At 51.0% G+C, this 24,730-nt stretch overlaps 1 protein-coding gene across 21 annotated transcripts in view; it reads right to left on the reverse strand.

Annotated features, from left to right (window-relative positions):
* Positions 1-9,353: 9,353 nt before the first annotated feature.
* The window catches only part of NFASC (neurofascin), a 93,028-nt gene continuing 77,651 nt past the window's right edge, over positions 9,354-24,730 (reverse strand). For 11 of the 21 annotated variants that reach the window (XM_076358225.1, XM_076358221.1, XM_076358220.1 and 8 more), the window contains 3 exons: positions 16,607-16,738; positions 15,943-16,012; positions 9,354-10,049 (listed from right to left, as the gene is read on the reverse strand). In XM_076358225.1, coding sequence (XP_076214340.1) covers positions 9,818-10,049; positions 15,943-16,012; positions 16,607-16,738 — 434 coding nt within the window. In that variant the 3' untranslated portion in view covers positions 9,354-9,817. Of the gene's footprint in view, positions 10,050-15,942; positions 16,013-16,606; positions 16,739-21,690; positions 21,847-23,829; positions 23,947-24,730 lie in introns of those variants that run through there. The other 10 variants (XM_076358205.1, XM_076358207.1, XM_076358211.1 and 7 more) reach the window with 2 other exon arrangements.

A 24,730-nucleotide genomic window follows, 5' to 3' on the forward strand; every position in this document is an offset into this window, starting at 1 on the left:
TGCCCGAGTGTGGATGTGTGTGCCCAAAGCCACTGCAGCATCTCTGCATTAGGATGTGCTCCTCCCTCTCCTCCCTCCTTGCGTGCGCGCTCCCTTGCTCGCTGCCAACCATCACGCCGGTCCCTGGAGAGGGTATTTTTTCCTCTGCCTTTACCTCTCTTGCCACAGTCCAAGGACCAGTCAGGGAGGCAGAGCGGCTTGCAGCATCATGCATAATTCATGCCCTTCCTCAGCCTCCCTGCCTGCTGCTCCCACCAGTCCCCAGCAGAAACCCCTTGTCTGCACCGATCGCCGCCGGCTCGCCCCGTCCCTGGGGCCCGGAGCAGGTGTAGGCCCCAGGGGGGAGCTGGGGGAACCAGGGGGGGTCCGAGCCCATGTCTGTGGGGTGGAAGCAGGAAAGGGACTAGCCCCAGCTGGGGGGTGTCTCGACAGGGACACCCGCCTCTGTGCAGTGTGTGCATGTTTCTGTATATACGCACACCCCCATGCCTAAATATATGTATATCTGTATACATATATTTGTGTGTATATATATATCCGTATACATACATATACACACATAACCAGGCTTATATGCATGCTGGGGAGATTGCTTGATAACAACATTTTGGGAAGCTCCGTCGAGCCGAGCGCGGCTGTCGTAGGTGGTACCCGACCTGCGCTGCGCTGGGGAGGACGGGGTTTCCTCGCAGCGGGGTTAGCGGTGCGTGACCGAGTGGGTGGCTCTGTACGCTGCCTGGCGTCCGGCTGGGGGGAGACAGGGGGTGGCAGCCTGGGTCAGCTTTGGGTTTTTGGGTGTGCAGGAGGCACCTTAGGCTGTTGCTGTGGTCTGAGGGGCTTAGGGCTGAGCTTGCCCCCATTGGCAGCGCTCTGCAGGCAGTAGCTGTGCCCCCCCCGAGGCTGCACCCAGAGCCCTTCCTGGTGGATATCTGCAGCTGCAAGATCTTTGCTGTTTTCTGGCTGCTGGGGGGAGGTCTGTCAGGGTGGAGTGATGCTATGAGATGTGACAGGGATGCTCCAGGACCTCCTCCGCCATACCCTGCAGGCACTGAGGCTTGGGGGAATGAGATGCTGCCGATCTCATCGGTGCTGAGCAAGCTATGGCGCGAAGGACCCCCGCAGTGGGCTTTGCCGGTGGGCAGGTCGCTGCCAGACTGTGCGCAGCGAGGTGGGAAGCGGGGGATTCGGGAGCGTGGCAGGGACCACCCTGCGCTCTCCATCCCTCCCAGCTCCAGCCCAGACCTGTTAATGATGTAAGGAGATCAATGGGTGCTGGGGCTGTCCACAGGTTAATGGCCTGCAATTACAGAGGAGTAATTAAGGCATCAGTATCTCTATTGATTGGCAAAGCTCCAGCGGTCCAGACTCCTCCAGCAAATGGGTGCAGGCAGGAGAGTGCCTGTGATGGAGTGGAGCGTGTTGCTGGTACCATCTCCCTTCCCCTTGCTCAGCTTGCCCCATTCTCTGCTCCCCGCTGCCGTTTTGGGGTGAGACTGGGAGAAACCGGCCACAGCCCTTCCCACAGACCTCACCTGGGATAGCAGGTGCTTTTGCTGGACAGAAAGGAAGAACAGGGTTGGATCCTGTCCCCCAGCAAAAGGACTAATGGGGGGAAACCTGAGAGAGGTGATGAGCCCCGTCCCCGGTGGAAGGGAGGGGGACCTGCCCTCTGCCCTCTCTCCTCCGTGTCTCTGCTATCAGCAGCTCTCCCAGGGTCTCTCCACAGGTGACAAGGGCATCGGTGACCTCTTGGGTGTTCATCCTAGTGCAGAGATGTACCGAGACCGCAGCTGGGGGAGGAAGCAGCTCTGTAAGGGCTCCCTTGGATATTCCCAGTGCCGACAGTGGATGGCTCTTAGCTACGGTAATGGGCAATAGGCTGGAGCTGCCTCTCCGAGGAGGAGGAGGAGGGTAATTGGAGGCAGTCTGTCGGCATCGATCCAGCCCCACTGCCCCACTGGGCAGGCAGAGGTCAGGGAAGAAGTGGGTGTCATTATCATGCCATAAAAAGGGATGAGAGCTAATGCATGCGTGTCTCCCCCTGTTATCGATTGCGAGGATGAGGATGGGTCCATTGTCGCTCGCTCCTGGATGATAAAAATGCCGTGTGTCCTTTGGGAATGACGGAAGCAGCCGCCTGCGCAGCCCTTTGCGAGGCTGAGACCTTGGGCCCCGCTGGTTCCTGTGGCTGTGGGCAGTGGGAAACGGCGGCTTTGAGGTATTGGAGGGGTCCCTGGGTTCCAGCTAGCTTGAATTTCTGCATCAAGGGCCAAATGCAAGTCCTTCTTCAGCCTTCCTTGGGGCAGGGGCCGAGGGTGGCTGGTGCCTCCATCGCCCCAGTCGGCACCGGGGAGGTCTCCCACACTGGGCAAAAGGTGCTTTCTTTTTTTTTTTTTTCCTCGCTGCTGTTCGAGTAAGTGGTGGGAGGGGGCGGATAAAGCCCCCGCTGCAGCACTGGAGTAGGAAGCACTAATACTTTCATCCTATTAGTGAGGGCCACAGCAATTACATCTTCATTAGCCAAATAGGCTCTGCTGTTTTTCCCCTTTCCTTCAGCCCATTCTCATCAAGGCTTTGCACCAGGGAGCCTCTGTTAAGAGCACTTCAGAGCCTCGGGGGCAGGAAAGGCTGGGGAGCGCAGGACTGGCCCCGGGGGGAGGCACTGCTCACCGCTCGTCTGCCAGGATGTGCCGGGTCAGGAGGGGGGAGCTGGGTTCCACCCTGGCGCTCCCGTATGTTTGCTGGGCCACGGGGGCTGCTTTCTCCAGCTTACACCGTGTGCTTCCGAAGGGTGTTTGTGCTGCAGCCGGCGCTGGCAAGGATGCAGAGCTGCTGTTTGCCACCACAGCATCTCAAACATGCCAAGCCAGCATCACGAGTGTGGCCAAGTAACCAGGCAGCCATTGGTCCTTTGTGCCTCAGTTTCCCCACCTGGAAAGGATACCGTTGCTTGCACTGAGGCCTCGCTGGCCTCCGAGATGGGCAGCAAGGGCTTTGCGAGGAGCGATGCGCTCCTGCCAAGGTCATTGGGAGCAAATATTGCTGCTCTTTGAGTGGTTCCCCTAATGCTTCTCGTGGACTGGCAGCCATGCGCAATTATTTAACACCCTGTTGACAGCTAGGAGAGAAGTTAAACTGTCCGGCTTTCACAGTGCTTGCTTGGACAGACAGACATCAGACAGGGCATCGGTTGAAATCCCAGTAGTGTGCTCCATTCTCTTGGAGGACGGGCTCTCCTCCCTGTGTTGGATGCCCTGCGTGGTGCTGCCCGGCCCGGCTGCTGCCAGCCCACCCACCCGTCGGGCAGCAGCGTTGCGCTGGCCGGGCTCCTCGCCTCGAAGGGCGATGTGCAGCGAGGTCTGCCAGCGCTGCACCTCCCCGCCTGCGCAGCCGCTCTCATCCCGTTCACCCGGGATACTTCTGATGGGCTTGTCCCGGCGCTTGGAGCTGCTCCCATGTTTCAGCCTCTACCAGGTTTTAATGAACGAAGCATCTCCTGCTGTTTAATGTGGCTGAGCAGATCTGGCTGTGGGTGGGAGATGTCAGGGCACCCAGAGTAGCGGGGCTCTAAAAATACTAGTAGGGAGAGCTGCCCTGCCTGTGCCAGGTCATCCCTGCACCCTGCCCGGGTGCAACAGGAGTGAAGACCCGCCGCTCCCCAGACCCTTTCTGCAACCTCATGTGAACCTCTCGTGCTGTGTTGCAGCAGCAGAAATGCAGAACTGCTGCACTGAGCTTGCACGGGCTTTGGGAACTGTCCCCTCTGCCCTGAGCCCGCAGAACGGCCGTGATGAGACGAGCTGGCGGGCGGAGGGCTGTGCTGGAGGGTTTCCTCCCGTCCCACCACCCTGTCCGCTGCTTTCACATCTCAGCGCGGTCCTGTGCTGAGCTCTGAACCTGGCTGCTGGGAGATGCTTCTGAAAACAAAGCATCCACGGTGTCTTATTGCTGCCAGTCTTGGCCCAGGGCTTTGTGCTGCTTTGCCTAGATAAACCAAGGACTAACAAAATGGTCTAGCAGGGTAGCAAAGGAGACGCTGAGGTTTTTAAACCACTTGGTCAAATTTTCTTCCGCAGAAGCACTGACCTGCTGGAAGGCTGTGCCGCACCTCCGCGGCGGTGTTCAGGCTGGGCGATGCTTCCCCTTCGGACGGTTTCAGGGGAACGTCCTTTTGGGCAGCCTTCCCTTCCCGGGGAAGGGCTGGCGAGGGAGCGCGGTGCTGGGGCGGGCTGTGAGCCTGGGGGTCGCTGGGGACCGGCACGGGTTTTCCAGGCTGCGAAGGGCCACGCGTTTGGTGAGCGCTCGCCCGGTGCTGGCTGTGGGTGAGCAGCGGCGCCGGCTTTTACCTTTTGAAAGCTGACGGAAATGAATTGCAGGCTTAGCATGAGTTTTGAACAATGTTTTATTATATGTTTAGTGTTCTCTATACAAAAAAATCCAGTCTTTTCTTTTTACAGTGATTCAAAAAAATGATATCTGAGTATTTTGGCCTTCTTTCATCTCTCATGCAGTCGGTTTATAAGTCCTTATATTAAACATTTTTTCTGTAGTCCATAAATCTTCTTGCTGTAAACTGTTAATTTTACAGCTTCAGCTATACATTTCTCATTGGAACAAGTGGGTTAACGCAAAGGTGTTGTTTTTTGCTTTTAAAAAAAGGCAAATAAATACATAGAATACTTTAGAACAACCAGGAGGTTTTACAGAGAGGATGGATGGATGGCGGTATATTTACAAATTAAAGAAAAACAAAACACTCCAATACTTTCTTTCTGATGTGAGCAGGAGGAACGAACATTTAAAACTCTGTACTGCAAAGGAAGGAGTCTGTTCTGCGGGTTTGACACGGGGTTTAGACTGCGTTTGACAACCAAAGCCCGATGCCCACTTGTGAAGGACGTGGAGAGACAGGCGCTGCTGGGCAAGGGGGGAGCTACTGATGTGGTGGGTTATTTTGTTAGGACCAGGAAAGCATCGTTATTCTCATTAATAAAACAGGTCTTAGTGCAAGAAATAGAACGTGGTCTTTTTATTTTTTTTTTTAACAAGGTTTGTTTATTGCTTAACTGAAATTGTTTGCTGCTAGTACACAATTAAGCCTGGTACGACAGACGTTACGTTGCAGGTTGAACTCGCAGCTCTGCCGGGACCTGCGCACCGAGGAGAGGTGTCAGGACTTGCCAGGACGGCCGGTGGCATGGATGGAGCGAGTGCTGCGTGCCAGCTAAGGCACGGCAACGGGCACGGCTCCGGTGATGGATGGTGTTGTGCGGCTCTGCCCTCGCACCCGTCCCGCTCCCCCGGCGTGACGGTGGCAGGAGCTGCGGCTCCTCATCGACAGGTCCATCTCTTGGGTCAGAAGTGACCGTAATACGTGGACTCGGGGTCTGTCATCTGCGAGAAGGCAATGCTGGCAGGGGGTGTGTTGCGGGGACATCATGACCTGGTGTCCAGACAGGACAGACGGTTGGGGTTTCTGTGAGCGGGATTTCAGGGCTCGTTACCAAAACTCGATTTTTCCCCGCTGCTTTTCTGTCACTTACTGCAACATCACTTCAGGGAGAATAGGAGCAGCCTCAAGATCCCATAAACACGGCCAGCGTCCTCTCGTATCCCACGCTTGTGCTCCTGTGGTTTGTATCAGCTGTTGTACATGTGCAGGGCTTCAAATCGCAAAAGGCTGCGTGTCGGGGGGGGCAGGCTGTGTCCTGGGCTCGGATGCAGCAGGCAGAGTCTGGATCCGTCTCCGGAACATGGATTAGGTTTTGGCTCAGACCGTTTTGGAAACAGGCTCAAGTTTTCAAGCTGGGAGTTGGACCCAAACTGCTTTTTCCCCAGCTTCTGAGAGCACTTGATTTTGCGTCTGGCTCTTTCTCTTTTTATCTATTTATTTATTAAGTGTTGGCCCCTACTTTAAACCCTTTATGAAGATGTATCTTCTGCAAAAGAAAAGGTGAAAGCGTGCCCTGCTCCAGAGAGGCTGTGCAGATCCCAGAGAGGGACGATCGGCCTTGTGATGGAGACCGACCCCTTAGGAGGGCTCCTGCCCTTCGAGCGGAGGGTGGCTGATATAGGGCTCCCCCGAGCCTCTCTGCTGATCCTGGGCGTTACGCTATAGGTAGTGGGAGCCGAGGTGACTGGCCCGTCCCCTCCAGAGAGGGACAGCTGGGGGTGGAGAAGCAAAGCAGCTCCCGCGGGGTGACACTGGGGACAGGCAGACACAACCACCGGCACGGCGCACATCCAAACAGGCAGAGACGTGGGCAAGACCCATCAGCACCACTGGTCCTCGTGGGGGGTCTCCATCCATCTCCTAGTGCTCCAAGGACACTCGCTGGGCAGAAGCGTGGCTGCGGTGCTGGTGTGGGTGCAGCCTGGCCCTGGCTGTTTCTGGGGGGTGAATGCATTTTGGGGTGGCGTGGGGTCACCCTGTCAGAGCTGCGGTGGTTTTGGTGGTCGGAGCAAGTAAGGGCTTTGCTCCCCGCGACGCAGTAACTGCACGTGCAAACATCTACTGAATCTTTATTAAAGGGAGTAAAAAATGTTAAGCTCATGATGAGTTTTGAACTTAATGAGAATTTTCTTTGGGCTCCAAAACTCTAGGGGGATTTAAAAAAAAAAAAATGTTAAAATTTTAACTTTACCTTATAATAATTGAGTAATTTTTACACCAAGCCAATACAAGACTCCAAGTAACTTGCACTGAGCTGTCTGTCCACCGGGCCCTCTGCAGACATCTCCTTCCTTTTCTGGTTACTTAAAGTAACGTGGTGGTAGGACTCTAATTGCTTTTGTGAGACTTTTTGGGGTTAGGACAGGACTAGCTGGGCTGGGTCCAGCTAATTCCCTCCCTGCTTGCCAAGGCACGCTGCGGGACACACGCTGCAAAGGTACAGGGTGAAACACTTCTCCATTTCCAAATGGATGCTAAGAGGTTTGCTCAGTAAAATGGTGGTTAATGACAGGACAGAAATACAGGCTTTAATATAAATGGCACGTAATACAGATACATGACACAGACCGCCCTGCTTCCAGTAATGCCTGACCAACTTTCTTGAGGTTTGGAGGTGTTGCGTGGTAGCCAAGGGTCTTGTGGTCCCCGTTAGCGGTTGGTCCACAAAGCAACGAGGATCTGGTGTGCTGGGTGCGAATGAAGATGCGCAGCTCTGGCGGCAGAGGCTTTTCCACAGCTAGAGTTTCTTTCTCTCCTCATTTCCACCAGTGCTTGGGCAAGAAGTTACGCAAACTCAACATTGCAAGGACAGCCGTAGGCTTGGGAAGTGATTATCCCCGTGCCCAGGGGCTGCGTTACATTTGGCCTGGTGCGTTTGCTTAAAAACCGAATACAATTGGTGCATGTCCTGGGAACGGGCTGGGAGATGCTCTCCTTAAACCGGATCAGTGATGAGTGGCAGCAGTAGAAGTAGGCTTGTTGCGTGAACGCGTTTGCACTGCCGGTAACAGAGCAAGACGTATGGCTCCTACTCTGTAAGATGACAGGGATGGAGGACCCTGGCAGATGGGTTCCTGTGCGGTGGAGAGGGGACATCCTGCGCTGCCCTGGGGGGGCAGGAGGTCCCCCAGCTCTAGGAGGGGGCTCTGCCTGTTAACACCAGCCTAAACCCTCCTTGGCTCGTATGGCGCATGTAACTCCTTTGCTGTTTGGTTTGCATCCAGCTCTGTTTTCTCTGTGTGCTCCAGCAGTAGGTGCTGCGTGGGTGCTGACCGGGTCCGGGCTCTTCCCCGAAGCGCAGGATAGTTGTGCCATTAGCAGCTTAAAGAATGTGGCAAAGTCCATCTCAACAATCCATATTAGTAGAAGTATTCTTGTTAGCAATATGTCTTCATAGCAAACCAGCTTGAAAGCTAAAAGAATAATTGCATTAATCCTATTGCATTTAATCCATTATGCTGAACAAAAACGTCCTCCTTAGAAAAAGAACTGAAAGAAAAATCCATCCTAACATCATTCGCCGTCTGCGAAACGTTCCGAAGAAACCTGATCTCTTTCAGCGAAGGTACCTTTGGTTTCAAAAGTGCAGGAAGTGGGAGAATACACATGGCGTTGGCCACTAAGTACTGTCTATTATAAAACTCTACCTTCTACAATGATCCATGCTGTCTCAGCTGGGAGAGCTGCCCAGGCATCCTACTCCTACTGGTCTGGCGGATCGAAGACCATCGCGTTAGGGGTGCGGAAGCGGTGGGGGAATAGTATCAGTTTATTAAACTTCATGGGAAGTTCGAAGCTGTGTAAGGCATGTGAAGGAGCACTTCTATCCGAGACGCTTTGTTACAGTGTGTTAACGGGTTAACTTAAATCGCGTGTTGTCTTGATATGTAAATAAGATAGCGGAGGGGAGTCCCAGGGTGCAGGCGCTCGCTCGTGGAAAGGTCTCGCTCAGGCTGATTGATGGAGGGGGGGAAAGGCCACTGTCAGAAATGAGGAGGAGAGTTTAGTGGAAAACACTGTCGATCTGGCTCATCCCCAGTGCCTGGGGAAGATGTGGACCTCAGGTCCTGCGCTCCTGCCATGTGCCTTCCTCCCTGTCTCCCGAGGGACGCGCGTCCCTGAACGGTTCAAGCCGCCGATCGGGAGCTGCGGTGCAGGTCAACAGCAGGGGATCCTCCACCCGATCCTGGGGGGTGCTTCTCATCCTGACCGGGTGGCTTTGATTTTTAAAAATAAGTGATTTCTGGTCCCCTCATCCTATGTTAATACTGGTCCTGCTTCCACTCCCTCTTTGCTACATAAGATTTATGGAGTTGCCTTTAAAAGAAAGCAGGCGTGGTCTGGGGGCAGTTTCCCCCCAAATTCTTGCAAAGCAAAGACTAAACCAAAATGGTTTGCCTGCGATTACCCAGGCAAGCAATGCTGTTACCCTGGGCTCGGAGGGTGGGCAGCACCTGACTGTCCTTCCACGAATCCCACAAGCTCTTCTGCAACCTCTTGTCCTCTGAGGATGCTCCGGAGCCCCGTGGGGGTGGCGGGTGGCCTCCCCTTGGGCTTTGCAGGGGGGACGGACCGCAGAGCCTCAGCACCAATGCGAGTTACGGTGCCAAGGGAAGCCGTAAGGGACCTGCTCTTTCCTGCATAGGTGCTGCTTGATCTTTCGGGAAGGAGGTTGTGGCGCTGACTACTTTGGGAGAGGCTACGGGCAAGATGCTGCCGTGAGGATGGACGTCTCAGTAATACAGTGCCGTGGTGTCATTACCCAAAGATCCACCACTTTCCTCCTTTCATGCATTTATGTTGCTCTTGCTACTCTGCCCAGGCCCCGCTCACCCCTCTTCCCTTCCCAAAACTCTCTTTTTTTTTTTTATTTTTCCTTTCCCCCCCTCCCCCCCTCTTATCTGGAACCTTCCTGAAAAGATTAAAAAGAAGAATTTTTAACTCCCTCCCAAAAGAACGAAAAGGGCCTCGGGGAGCATGGGCGGCCGAGCCCATCGTGGCCCCGCCAGGCTGGCTCTGGGCGCTGGGGCCAGCCCCGAAGCTGGGGTGCAGCTCGAGCATCCCGCTCCTCCTCCAGCCCCTCTGGCTCAGCCCAGATTTCAGCTACAGCTACAACCCCTCCGCGCCCCAGGAGTCCTTGCCGTTTGCTTGTTTGCTAAGGATAAGATGGCATCGGCAGCCACCCGGTCTGCCTGTTTGCTTGGATTTTTTTTTCTTTTTTTTTTTTTTTCTTTTTTTGTTTTTTTGTCATTGTTGGTTGGTTTCATTCACACGTTTCTGTTGGAGGTAGTGGCGGCGGCGGCTGTTGTTTAACCCCCATCCACTACAAACACCTCAGGCTGTTTGTGGTTTCAGTGCATTGCGCTATGCCAACGAGTAGATAGCATTGACTGGGGAGGTGGCTTCCGAGCTCTCGTTGCCTTCGGTCTCCTCTTTGTCCTTCTTCACCGTGTACTGGCCGATAAAGGAGCCGTCCTCGTTAAACTGCCCTTCGCCCCCCTCTCCATAGTCCACCAAGCTATCGTCACTCTCCTGCTGCTTTATCGTGCCGTCCAAGGAGGTCTGGCTGTTTGGCAGGGGTTTGTTGTCTTCGTCGCTGGGTAGCAGAAGACAGACAGACACAGTAAGGGTTGAGAATGGGCCTTACAACCTCCACCCAAGGTCTGGATATTCAAAAATAAATCCAGTGTGCAAATATACTGACCAGAGACCACAAACGCGGGGTGCTCTGACTGCAGACAGCAAGTCACGATGTGTCTGACACGTACGTGAAGGCGGGGAGACAGCCTCCGCGGAGGAGGCCCACAGCTGCCTGTGCAACTGGTGCTGTGGTTGGTTATTTCTGCAAGCCCGACCTTCATGCTTTTTCTTTTTAGAAAGCAATTTTTTTTTTAACCTGTATTGCATACGATGCTTAGATCAGTCCAACTGGATGTACGTTATAAATATCCTTTCCTTGTCATTGCTTATATTCTTTCTTTCTCTCAGCATTTTAGCCAACCTTGGTGTAACCTGGTTTAGTGAGGTTTGTTTCCAGATTGCCTTGCAAAAAACACGCTCGGCTGTTTAGCTAGCTACATGCAATGGGGAGCACTCTCAAAGCACTGCGAGGGGGCATGTGTAGGATGCCAAGTTCTGTGCAGCTTCCAAAACTCATGGGAATTTACCTTTCCAAGCTTATTTCTGAGCATCTGAGCTTGTTTGCTCAATTCTTTATCCTTTTCTCTTTTTCACTAGAAAGATTAAGCCAGGTCACTTAAAAAAGAAAAAAGAAGTCTGACACACAGGAAAAAACCAACCCTTTAAAGAAACCCTTTTAACAAAAAAACAGGGAAAAGCTTTTTTCTCTCAGGAGGGCAAGGACTGGTATCTCGTAAATACAGACAACATTGCGTGGAGGATGAGAGTGGATTGGTATATAGAAAAATTAATTTTCATATCAACTAGTCCTTAGTTCACGTTTGATCTTACGTCCAGCATGCAAATTCTGTAATATTCCTAAAGGTATTGCATATGTACCTTAAACATTTGTCCTCCCACCTCCGTTCCTGTCTTTTTATTGTTGTTGTTTTAGCTTGGGACTCATCAGACTCGCTCCCCAGCATGGCACTCTACTCTGTTCTTTATCTTTCTTAAAATCGGTAAAAGTACTGGGCTTTGGTTGCAGCCCTTGATAGTCGGTGTCCACACGAAGGTGTTTGCCTCTCGCGAAGGCAGGAGAAACACTTTGCTTGGGCCAGGGAGCAAAATGCTCTTCAGCTGGGGAAGGCATTACATCTCTTTCATGCCATTTAATTAAAGGCATCAGCTCCCTACAGTGGGAGAGGAATTTGGTATCCCACAGTACAACACGCAGCTTTCTAATGTATTTCCTTATATCAGCACTTTGTGAATTAAGCGATAATACAAAACCAATATTTGAGGCCTTGTGTTAACTTGGCATCACAATAAAAAATAACTTGTTAGCTTTGAAAGCAGCTTCTTTCTGGAGGAAGAGAATTCAGTCTGCAAGCAGGACTGCCGGTTAGAAAGCCCAATAAATGCCAAGTAGAGAGTGGCAAAACCCAGATCCCTTTATTTGCAATATCCTTTCCCAAGGTTTGGGGTTCAGTTAAGGCTGAATCTAGAGCCAGATTTTCCCTAACGGGGGGTTTGCAGCACCAAACACCCCGGCAATGCGTTTCCCCGAACCTGCCCCCTGGTTTTACCTCTCTCCAGTACAATTTATCCTGTTAGTGCATTAGGAGGGCGAAGCAGATATTCATCAGCATCTTGATGCAATATAACCCTGTTAAAATGGATTTCTATGGGGTTTGCTGATGTGTGCATTAGAGAACCAGAGCACCCAGATGAAAACCATTTGGGAAACGTTGTCCTGAGTTGCATAAATCATTGAGAAGAGGGGGAGGCTTGAGCCGGAGGGTGGATTTTCAGGGCTGAGACAGAGTGGGCAGATTGTTTAGGATCTAGTGGTTTTTTTGCTCGTGTCCCTTGCCACCATCCCCTGGGTGTCCGGCATCAGGGCGCTGAATGCGCCGAGGGCATCGTCCCCAGGTCCAACCCTTGGCTGGTCCTGCTACACCAGGAGGCATCAGCTCCTCGAGCGTGGGGCTGGGGGGGCCTGGCTGGCGCTCGGGGGTGTCCCCAGCCCACAGAGCATTTCCAAGCAAGATGCAACTGGCTGGACGTGGGGGTACCCCCGATGCCAGCAGGAGTTAGAGGGATCTTGTTTAATGTGTTAGGTGGAGGCAGGTACATGGGAATAGGGAGGGGAAGGTATAGTTTCAGCTATAAAGAAATAAATAGCTAGAAGGAAGGAAAATAAAAAAAGCTAAATGTGCCGGACTTCTGGCAGCACGTGGTCCTACCTTTCAAGAGACCTTCATGGTCCATGTGGATAGACCAGGTGAAAAGGAGAAGAAAGAATGGGAATAAAACAGAGAGAAGCAGAAAGAGCCTGATCAGAGAGAGATATGATGAGGTCTGCATTTACAGGGGCAGTGCTAAAAACCGAAAAGAAACGTCTGCATTCCTCACGGAGCTAATTGCCTCGTTATACCAAATGGAGCCAGTATAATTGTTCAGAGCTGGATGAGCCTCATTGGCTTCCCCGAGAAAGCTAATACAGAGCAGCAGTGGATGGCGCAGGTGGGAAGCGGGCTGCTTGCCGTCAGGCTGTTCAGAAAGGGCTTGTGGTTGAAGTTCATTAGCGAGCGGCTGTAGGGAACAGCGGTCGCTGCTGGGGACCGACATGCAGCAGGACAAGGGCCAAGTGAACGGGGTCGCTCGGTTTCCCCTTCAGGCTTCTGCTGGGTTTCCATGAGTCATGCACCAGTATCACGTTATCTGCTGACAAGCCTACACCTCCCCAGGCTGCTTCGCCAGACCTCTCCTCCCCTCGCTAGGCTCAGAGGACGGCACTGTGTCCTCCTGTCTTGATGTCTGCTGAGGTGGCCCGTTTGGGGCAAGCCGGCACTGCCTGCAGCGTGTAACCTGTGCCACAGGACACTATCCTGAATTTGAACTGGAACCCAGAAGCTAAAACCACTCAACTTCCCCTTCCCAGCGGCCAGGGTTTCCAGCCGACTCCCCCACGTGCAGCTTAAACATTTGGTATAATGAGGCACAGTCACTGGCACAGAACATTGTCCAAGGATAATGGTCTCCTGCTTTGAAAATAAGCTTCTCAGCTTAGCCTCTGCTCAGGAAAACCATTATTCTGTTAGTGGAACAGAAAGATGTGACAGTATCTCTTAATTATAGGCTGCAGAGATTTGAAAGTTGCATGCACAGGGCATTAAGGATGTGAGATATGATGAGAGCATATCAGACATGCTATGTGGAGGTGGGGAGGGAAACCAATGAAGAACTCAACGTCAGCTCAGTTCCTGTCCTTGCTTGAAATACTAATTGCTACCCTCCTTGAGCCTAACATCGCAATCATTTTGCATCTTAATCAGCCAAGAGTGTTTCATATCAATCCTTCAGGTTCACCTTCCTTTCTGCCTCCTTGAGGGAAGCCTCCTATTACTTCTCCCAGGAAACCTGTTGTTCCTGAGAAGGAGGGGGCAAAGTTTATGCGTTGTTGGGGTTTTTTTTGTTGTTGTTCTTGTCTGATTGGGGTTTTTCCCCATCTAGTCCATGGGACAGTGTGATTGAAAATGGGGGAGCATCTTGGAGCTTGGTTGTTGCCCTTCTACTGACCTCTGCCTTTAGCTTGCAACCTCTTGGGAATGGGGCTGTCAATAAAAGTTTGAGCTTCAGCTAAGCAGAAGCTGCTGTGTAGTAGGATGAAGGATTTACCCCATTCCTTCCCATTGCCTGGAAGGCAATGTCCCCTGGATGGTGCTTGGGCAGTAAATGCAGCAGTGCTGACTGTCGCAATGCTGCCAGCCGTGCCAAGAGCTTGGTTTTCCTTCTATGCAAGGCAAGTGGTCCCTGGCAATGCAGTTGCCTTAGGAGTGACGGGGGTGAGGAGGTCTTGATTGTAACCACCTCAACGGACTCTTGAGAAGCAGATCTCTGAAATCAGTGCGTACTGCCAGAAGCTCGGCTGTGGAGACCTTGTCTGAGATCCGGGTGATGGAGCTGAGCCTGTAGGGTTGTGTGTGAGTAGCTCCTGGGTGATGAGATGTTTCAGGCTTGCTACATGGTATTTACACCATCCCACAAATTTGGGAAGCAAGAGGATCCCTGTCGTGACTCAGAGCATTAAGAGGACTTGTTTTGGTCAAAGTATGGACACTAGCTGTGTAGTGTGCAGTTACGTTTATGGCTCGTATCTGTCCAAGGAGTACTGCCTGCACTTGTAAAATCATGCCTGGGAAGAGATGCGTTTGATCCGGGGCAAAGCCTGCGACAGGACCAGGCTGAGCTAATTTTTTCTCTGCTGTTCTCTGTGTCCCGGAATCTGAAAGGAATCTGAAGGGAACATCCCCAGACTGTGTTTTGTATGTGGACTTGATGTAATTGCCCCGGTGTGGCTTGCCACCACTAGAAGTGATAACCAAATCTCGCAGGGAGGTGAGGAAGGTGTTGCCCCCAGGTGTTGTTTAGGGCAATAAAGAGTGGCGACCTTTTCCTACAACATGCCGCTTATTCTGGTTCCTGCTGGAGTGTATTTGTATTCTGTATCGTGCTATCAGAAGACTGGGGAGCTTTGGGCTTACGACATCCTTTGGAGAAAAAGAGTCGCTACTGAAATAGAGTTACCGTGCTACTAACAACATAAATGTGATCATGTTGAGGGCTGCAGTTGTTCTACTTCCAGTTATGTATTGTGTGCAGGCAGATATATTCATTTTGCTTCCTCTAAAGTCTTTGGCGGAACACGTGTTTCTTGTTACATCCCTTACTGAAGCATAAATAAATTCTTCCTATCTTTGCTACCTCAATTTGTAATGCTAGGAGTATCGGTAATGACACAAGGTTTAATTAACCCCCGTTTTGAAGTCAGGAGAAAAATTCCTGCTAGCCTAATTGGGCTTTGGATCCAGTTTAGATGGAAAGGTGCATTTTAATTCTTTAAAGAAAAGCAAAGTCCACCGTAGGTGCTCAAAGGGCAAGCTGGTACATCCCCGTCCTCTGTCAAGTGTGGGCAATCCAATGAGACCTGACATCGTTACCTGCTCCTGACATCGTTACCTGCTCCGGCACCTCGGGGGCAACCATTAACAGCAGCAGAGCCGTGAACGCTGCATTGCACGTGAGCAGGCTTGGGAGAGCGCTTGCCCCTTTCTGAAATAGCCTGGGAGTTTTCCTGCAGTAAAAATGGGCGCTGCTGCTCTTCAAAGGATGCCGTTTTGTGTGAAAGCAGCTGAGCGGAGGTGGGGGGAAATGGGAGCGGTTTTAGCAGAACCGCTGCGAGGCTGCGCTGCAGCCCTCAAAGGGTCTTTCTGTAGGGTTTGCCTGGGGACCTTACAGAAAACCCTGGACTGGAATGCAGGCAGACACCCAGATCAGTACTCCTGCATGCTTTCGGGGCTGATCCAAACACAACTTCGGGCATTTCTCCCCTGGATACTCTCTTATGGGTAGGAGAGAGGCTGAGCTACAGGGTGATATACCTGAAATATCCTCAGGCTGCTTCAGAGTTTTGGTGTTTTTTTTTTTTTTATATGTGTTAGGAGTGCCATGAAGGTTGATCTGCACCTGGTGAGAGCTGTGTCCCGGGTAGCTGATGCCAGAGTCCCAGCTCTCTGCCTGGACTGATCCTCCCAGGCTGAGACAGGGAAAGGAGGAGACCTTAGCAGCATCCTCGCAGCCTGGTTACTCTTCCAGGGTTTTAGGCGGGAAATGTTTCCTTCGGTAGAGGACTTGCAGAGGGAAGGAGGCAGGAGGAGGAAGGTGGGAGAAATAATTTAAGAGGCTGTGTGGCACCGCGGTGCTGTGGTTATGTGGAGGGGTAGCGCGGTGAGGTCTGTGATGGCTGGGAGTGGGGCTGATGGGGAGACGTGGTCGCGTGGGTACACATGCCAATGGAAGCATACCTGTAGTCAAACGACCCGTCTTCTACGTTCTTGTCTTCGGGATTTAGATGCTCATCTTTATTGTCTCGTACTGTAAACAAGCACATCCCCAACGTTCACGTTAAAAAGCAGTACAGAAGATAAAAGCTTTATGAGACAGTAACAGCAGCAGCTAGCGTTGAGGCTGCCTTTGTGAAATCCCTGTGGGGTGAAGTACAGCTTTTCATTGACTCGGTAAAAAACCGGCACCTGGGAGGGCTTGCAAAGGGCTCGCACAGGGTGCTGCTGTGGTGGCACCAGGGCACAGGCCCTCCAGATAGCGAGAGAGGATGTATTAATTGGTAAATTTTCTTAAGCCTTATCTTTGCTTTGCAAAAATTTAATGAGATTTTTGCTTGAAAAGATCTTTTTCTAGATGAGGACAAGCAAATTTGCAGAGTAGAGGTTGGGTCATGCATAGCAGGAGTGTTTAGCTCCGCAGCCTAAAGCCTGCACAGCACAGAGCCCTCACCCGACCTTTAATTAACTGAAATGCTTCCCACTAATAATAGTGTTCCCACTACAGAGAAAGAAAAGCCCTTGTAATCACAAGCATCTATCTGAGAGCAATACAATTTGATTAGCCCCCAGAAGCCTGGAGATGTTTAAACCATGAGCACAAACGATTGCCATGCAACGCTCTTACCTGGATATTTCCCGCCTCTGCTCCTCTTAATGAAGCAGACGATCAACAGAATAAGGACCAGGAGAGCTATGGCACACATCAGCCCGATGAACCAGCCCTGCGTTGCGATGTCCACGTGATTCTTGGTATATGCTGGGAGGAAAATTGAAAGACAAAAAAGCTATAAGGGACAGACCGGAACCACAGAGGGAAACAGATGAATAGTGAGAGACAGTCCGCCGGTTTAGAAATTATCTTTAGCGCTGCATTTGTGTGTCTATGTGTGTATTGACCAGGTTATCTGAGATCGTAGCACAGGGATCTGTGGCTTTTTTTGTTTCTTTCTCTTTTGTGGTGGTAAGTCGACTCAACGTTTTAGCAGGAGCTACAAACAGCGAAGGGTCACAACATAAAGTAAAACCTAGCGCAGACCAGTGAGAAAGGTGCCTCGCAAATAATGGCAAAAGAAGCTGGGTAACAGATTTGATCTTTCATTTACTCTGTCTGAAAACTGCCCTGGAAGCGAGAAGGTCTGAAAGAAACATGCCCAAGCGGATCCAGTCCCTGGTGTCCGGTGAGGCTGAGCAGCACCACTGGATCCAGAGGGTTGCTGAGCCCTGAAGGGCTCATTAGCAGCCTCGAGCTGGGAGAAACCTGAATCCTGCGGGGCAGCCTTGCCCAAGCTGCAGAGGCGATGGGCAGTGGCTCTGCTGCCACCACCGCCGAGGTTCCTGCTGCCTTTGGGTGGCCACGGGGGGTCTCCAGGGCTGAGAGGGGACTTGTGGAAGCCCACCAAGACTTGGCCAATGCGCGAGAGGGGACACAGCGGTGGGAACAGCTCTTCGAGGAGTGACAGCTGGGTCCCAGATAGTTGAGAGGTGGTCTGATAGCACTGGAAAGTCTTTTCTCCTGGGGAAAACTCTTTTATACCACTGCTTCCAGCACCCTCACAAGGCTTTTGAATATTAATGATTAATACCAAGGAAGGAGGTGTCTTGTTCCCCAAACGATGCTCCAGCTCCTAACTGCCGTGTCCTCCCTCACGTACTCTGACTTCTTGTTTGCAGCTCCCATACACGGTCAGACAGACAAATCTGTGTCCTATAAATAGCAACGAGCTGCCATTTTCTGGCTCTCATTGACATGCACTTTGTATTCAGCAAGACAGAGCAGAGGAGAAAATAACCTTCAGCGCAGCAGGGGGGCTAAATTTAACCAGACTGCAGTGCAAACAGAGGTAGGTATTCCTGGCAGGAATGCGGGAGATCTGAGCTGGATGGGATTGAGTTGGGATTTAGCGGGCGTTTGCCTGAAACGGGCAGGACTGTGCAGCGAGCATCCTTTTGTGGTGCCCATGTGACAAAAAACAAGATGGTGCTTACAAAGAAAGCATAAAAGATAGCCCTCTGTTAATGTATGCTGAATGAAAGGCTCACGTAAAAGAGACAACTTTAAAAATGGGTCGAATTGGCAAACTTTGCTAACCCACGCCATTTTAGGGCTGTAAGCGCGTACTTATTCCATCAAAATTGAACCCAAGAGAAGAGTTGCTTTCCTTAGGATGAAATCTAAGCCACGTTGTCAGCAGATAAGTGCAGCCAAACTGTGACAAGGAAATTCACAGATAAAAGAGGAGAACGACGAGAAAGAGTACCATTTGCTAAGAAGTTATGTCGGATGCTGAACACTCTATTTTTGTGAGCGGCACCGGGCTCCTGGGGAAGTCAGGTGGAAGTAGCTGCCTAATGGTGCCTTGGCTCCTTTTTGCTGCTTTTCCCTCTAACGCTGCCACATTTAATATTTACCTTTAGTGCAACCTGAGCTACATAGTCTTTGAAGATGCACTTTTTATGATGGAGAGAATGAGATTATAACGGAGTGGAGCTGAGGACTGGATTCAATTAGTTGAGTGCTTGGGGAGGAAAGGGGAAGGAAGCTTTACTGGAGAGCTTTGAAATGGAAAAAGATTGTATTAGCAGTCCTGATGGGATGGGATTTCTACAGAAACCAACGCTAGGGGAGAAATAAGGGGGTCTTCAAAGTACAAAATGCAAAAGCAAAAGCAGCCTGAAAGGTGGGTTTTACACCACCCATGTGGGTTGGGGCTGAGTTTTACAGGGAGGGAGGATTTTGAGTACCAAGTCACCAGGGGATCTTGCAGTAGGATTGTGGCACTGCCTGTCGCCAAGGTATAATTGCCATCCTTCCCAAAAAAGCAACACGTGACAACAAAATTATAGCCACAGCAATCTTGTATTTAGAGTAAACGAGTGACTGTCATTGCAGCATTCAGAAAGAGAAGATTAAGTACATGGCTGTCAGAGAGGATGTTTTGATTTGCTTTAAGGTAAGGCCAACATCAAGGGGAAACAGTGGAAAGCAGCTGCGTAATCGAACAGCTATTGACTTGAAATGCAACTGCAGTGACTTTTTTTTTTTTTTAGATTAATTATAATTCTGTGGCAGAAAACATGTTACCGAACAGTCATAGTTTATATGCCAGTAGCAAAGCTGGCTCTGTTCCACCAACAGAAGATCAGCAAAATTTTTGTCTGTCTTTGTAAAGCAGACCATTGGGTATGTAAAGTCTCACTAGCTCCAGCCCTGCATGATCCTCTTCCCAGTGTTTGTACAGGCTGGGGAATTTTTATTTATTTATTTATTTATTTTAAATTAGAAGACCTCTTTATATTAAGCTGTTTGTAGTTTTGAAGTGTCTTTTACTGCTGGAAGCAACTCTGTTGGGTTATTGAGCTGTCGGTTAATCAGAAGCAAAGTCAGAGGGCAGTATCCTGCAGCCACAGTGCAGGTGGACTACTTATTTATCTCCCCTCAAACTGAAGAAACCTTTAGAATAGCTATTTGCAAAACATTAAAACACAAACCCCACAAAAAAACCGAACAGTGCTTTTTTGTCAAAAGCATTCCTCATGGCATATGATTGTCAGCGGGGGCTGAACACTCGTGTCAGCAGTATCCAGCCAGCAAAGAAATAGATCTGCAGCATTTCTGCATGCAGGGACGGCGATAGCTCTGTGCATCCCACAGTGACAGGGCTCGGGTCACCACTCGGCCTCTATCACAGGGACAAAAGTGGCCCCATCCTTTAGTCTCAATGACAATATCAGTAGAAACCCCTCAATTACAGAAAATAGATATGCCGAGACTGCCAGCATCAATCAGCCAAGGATATTACTTTCTTTTCTCTTCCTTTCTAATGATTCCTGCCCTTTGGTGTCCGTTGGGCAGGGGGCTGCCCCCGCTCCCCTTAGATCCCCAAGTGGGTGAAAGCAGGCGAGAAAAGAAAAGAGACGGGTCCGGATTGGGAAACAGTTAGGAATAGTTGGGAAATAGTGTCCAGAAAGGCACGTTGCGTGGGATGGGTTTGGGGGCCTGTCGAGCTGGTGGTGATTTCTGAGACAGGGGAGGGGTCCAGAAGCAGAAGCGAAATTGGGGGTGCAACATTGCAGCTGGAGCTCTCCTGGAGAGAGCCTGACCACCCTCTGAGTTGAAGCTCTTTTACTTGTCTGGGGTCAGAATCAGCCTCTGCAATGTAGGAACAGGCTGGGAGCCCAGGGAGTCGAACCCTGCAGACAGTTTGCGTGTCTGCGAGCCGAGTCCTGCCAAAGCAAAGCTGTGAAAACTCCCGAGGCGAGGCAGCCGCGCCGCGTGGCACGTACAGCAGCGGAGCGATGGGGAAAAACCCCGGTGAAAATAAATCCTTTCTGAAAAGACGACCCTCTGCAAAGCCGCGCATGTTCCAGGGGCTGCTGTGCTGTGGATTTGACCACATCACAGGGCGGCAGAGCAGTCTGAGGAGGCACATCAGACCTCGGCGCGGGGCAGAGGCAGGACAGAGCCAAGGTCAGCGCTCGCTGCTTATTTCTCAGTGTTGGGCAGCATTAGACATGCAGAAATAGCAGCAGTTACCATCTGTCCCTATGTCATCTTAGCACATCAGAGAATTACTCGGCGGCATTACGGCTTGCCAAATTTTTGGACACCAAATACAATGTGCATAGGGGGTGCGGGGAGAGCTGCTGCTCCCCACCTCCCCCTGCAGCACTCCCTTGCTGTGAATTACATTTTCCTTTTGCACTTCTCAGCAAAGAGACTGGTAAGTGCTTTCCATTCCATGGCTGGATCTGAGCAAAATAATTTTAGTTCTTTGAAAATCACAGCCTCTACCTATTACATCTGTCAGTGTGGGCTGCTCCAGTGTTGCTTGCTCCTTGGTTTTTCAGCTAAGTGTTTAGACCCGCGCTTTGACAGGCGTTGTGCACAGATTCCTGTGGCAAAACCCCCAGGTGAATACAAGGGAAGTTACGGCTGTTTTGATTTGCTGAAACTCATTGAGTGTGAACGGTGAAGTTTTATAAAAGCATAAAGCCCAATTCAATGCCTGTGGAAGTCAATAAGGGTATTTCTCTGGCATTCGGTGGGCAGAGCAGGAAGCCCATAATTAGAAAGCTGTAAAAATCACTCAGGTGCTAAACCTGGAAAATTGCTTGTGCAATTAAATGGGAAGTTGCCAGAGGAAACGTACCTGGAGGATGAAAAGCCCTATGCGTGTGCCACAGGTGACTCTGACTGAGGTCTTCTGCAAACACCGTGTTCCACCTCCTCCCAGTCCTGCCCCTCGCCTGCATCCCGTCACCACTATCTCTCCGCCTGCCCCTCTGCTCCCGTAACTGCGCCGTAACCTGGAGCCAGACGCGTGCACGCTCTCCGGGACCAAAGCAACCGCCACGAGTAGCGACGCGCGTGTGAAAAGTGCAAACACACAGTGGCAGGGCTTTAAGCAGAGCCGCATGACATCATGAGCGTGTTCTCTACCCTCCTTAAAGACCCTTTCCTTCAAAGGGCTCCCCATCCCCTCCTGGGGGGGTCTCCTTCTCCGCGCAATGCGGAGCGACCTCCCGGCGATGCTGGGGGCGGCTCTTTAATAAGGGCAGAGATGCGGGGGCTGCCGGGGGGGGTGGATGAGGGTTGTTCCATGCAGTCATGGTCAAACCACCTCCCGCCACCACGCGAATGACGTCGGCGGTGATGGATGTGACATGCTTTGGAAACGCACCCCGCGGCGGGGCTGAAGCCCGTCTCACCTGAGCTGGTGGTAAAGGTTATGTACGAGTGTTCGCTGGGGCTAGACCATATGGGGAACACCCACAGCTTGTACATCATTCCCGGCGTCAGATTCGCCAGCTGCACAGAGGAAGGGGTCTGAGCTTTAACAGGGATAGATTTCTCTGTCTTGTTACCTGAGAAACAGAAACCGCACATCAAACCCAGCCGCAGGAGGCTCGGAGAGATTACTGTGTTGACACTGCAGGCAATGCATTATACTGTCCCTAGCCGCTGAGCAGAAATAATACAGCTTGATGGTCAAGGAGCTATTAATGGCTTTGTGATTATTACTCACTGAGAATATAAGAAAAATCAGTGATGCAGGAACATGGTGTGGGTTTTGCTGCATCCCTGCTTGCCGTACTGGAAAAAAATACCAGTAGCTATTCGGATCTCTTCCTTCTTTTAAGACCCAATAGGTCCTTTATCTGCCCAGCCTCAGGTCTGGATATTTGGGTATTTACCGCAAAAGGTCTGGAATTTGCCTGGTCCCGCTCAGCTGGGTGAAGGTGCTACAGGAACTCGGTAAAGGAGCCAATTCTTGTGCTTTTGGGAGTGTTACCTGTGCACCAGTTTTGCTGGTAGGTTAAGGAGGCTTTGAATGAGCTGGACGTTGCATTAAATGTGCTGCAAGACTGCTCGCCCCAGCTGGCAGATTGCTGCTTTTGGGGGCGAGAAGGGTCTAGCCCTTCAGCTCAAGGAGGGATGCTTGCGGGTTGATTGCTCCCAGGCTCTGTCCAAGGATGATCTGTTCTTTGCACTGTGCCGGGAATCATTTGGTGATGAGCTTAATGCTGAGCATTAAACCACTGAATTCTAAGAAAGCCTGCAGCGGGGCTTTGGTTTGTGGCTCTGGAGTTGTGCGCCTCTGAGTTCATGGAGTGCTGCAGGGAAGGAGAAGTGTGGCTTTGAGGCCAAAAGCACGCTGCTTGCTTCAAATGCCACCAGAAAGGGAGGAGAGCCATGGCTGTTGGGAAGGGCTGAAATCTCTGAGATTTCCTCCCTCTCGGCCGGGTCCTGATGAGGGTGTCCCAAGGCATTGCTGCTGCTGCAGCCCATCCCGAGCGCAGACTCAGCACGTGGGCTCTGGAAGGGCATCGCCTGCGCTTTGTGCTTCCCGGTGATGGGGAAAAAAACAGGGCTGGCGGCAGGTGGTTTGGGAGCTGGGCTACTTGGCATTTAGGGCTTGGAAAGCTGATGTGTATCCTGAATTATGGAAACCAGTTCAGAAGGGGGAAGGCTGAGCACAGCACAGCCCACGCTGCCTAACAAAGCCCTGCAGGCTGCGGAGCGAGACCAGGCACTGGCTGCGCATTAGAAATTGTTTCAAGGAGAAAGCAAGGTTCTCTCTTAAACGATGTTGTAAATAACCAAAAGTGGTTTGCTGTTAATGATTACGCCTAGTTGGTTTATTTTAAATGCCGATATAAGACCAGCATACCAGATGATGTGAGGGCTGAAATGGCTGGGAAATAAAGTCAGAGATAAGCAGTAGTCATCACTGCCTATCTATAAAAAAACCCCAACCAACCAACAACATGTAAACATCTTTTCTAAACAAGCACTAAAACCCGAGATACTGGCTTTGAGTTCCCAGACTAAGTACATAGCCTTACAATTTTAAGAGACAGTGATATCTGATATGACAGGAGGTTTGGGATCATAGATGATTCTGCCAACTCCAGGTTCAAGAAGCCCGTCTTCAAAGGCATTTAAAACCGCTCTTCAATTTCTGTAGGTTTCATTCGTTTTCCCTTAAAGTTTTGGCCCCTTTCATATATAGATATATAAGGCTCTGTACGTTGTGACCACATACAGCCCAGCTCCATGAACAGTTCACAAATGGGCAGCCTTGCTCATCTATGTTTCACAAACATCTCGCAACAGTCGGTGCAAGGAGGGGGAATCGCTTGTGAATCACCAGGATTAGCTCCGGTGCACTCTAAACAGCCATGACCATGACCTGCCTTTTCCTCCTCCCCCATCCTCCGCGTGGCCACAGAGCATCATTCCACACACAGTAATTAAGACCGAGTAATAGGTTGCAACCGTGGGAGCTGGCAGGATCTCTAATGGCATCACCACCCTATAGAGTCCCCACGCGATCTGATGCTTACTGGTGATATACTTAACCACAAAGTCAGTTCCTGCAGAGTAATTGTGGCTCCAGGTGATGTTTGCCCAGTTACTATTAGCCATAGCTCTTATGTCCCATATGGACGATCCATTGGTGGCTGGTGGACAGGTTAGAACAGGAGTTAGTATTTTGGATTATACGCGAACAAGACCTCATCTAGCATCTGGTGTTGGTAAAACCTTACAAAATCATTCCTGAAGTTAATGCTTTGCTCTCAACCTACGAGCGTGCCTAAGGACGTATCTGTTCCGTTCAAGATCCTTAACTGTAAACTTTTGGGGAAGTTTGGTAGCAGAAGCTCATTGCGTATTGGTGTTTAAGTCCAGCTGCACTCAGCTTATCTTTGGAGTCTGAAGACTTCTGTGGCACATCCCTGAGGATTTCGGTCAGCAGGGAAATCTCCTGGCTAAACTCGTGCCCGAACGGACGCGGGAGACGCGTGCGTGAGTGCACACGGACTCACTGCCACAACCAAGAAGGAAAGACCGGGAGAGAATATTGTCATGTTACTGGGGCTAGAGACAGCCAGCGGGGCAATGAAGTCACTCGTTTCTGATTTTGAAGTTAAGGATTGTCGACGTTGCTTTGGAGAGCGGATGAACTTCATTTCTAGCAAAGTAGAGCTAATCCACTACTTTAGTGTGCGTTTAAGTGATGTCAGATAAGTTACACCTTGAGTTTGTTATTATGGTTGTTATTATTTACTTCAGGGTGTAGCTCAGGTTTTGGTTTGACAAAATACAGATTAATGACTCCAGTCCCTGGGATGAGGCCAGCTATGCGCCTTTTAGGAAATTGCAAGGACCTGATGCTGTGGGGTCAGGGATGTGACCTAGAATCCCTCTTACACGTACAGCCTGCGCTGCCACGCAGTTGCCCTG

The sequence above is a fragment of the Aptenodytes patagonicus genome, chromosome 22, assembly GCF_965638725.1.
Source record: "Aptenodytes patagonicus chromosome 22, bAptPat1.pri.cur, whole genome shotgun sequence".
NCBI lineage: Eukaryota > Metazoa > Chordata > Aves > Sphenisciformes > Spheniscidae > Aptenodytes > Aptenodytes patagonicus.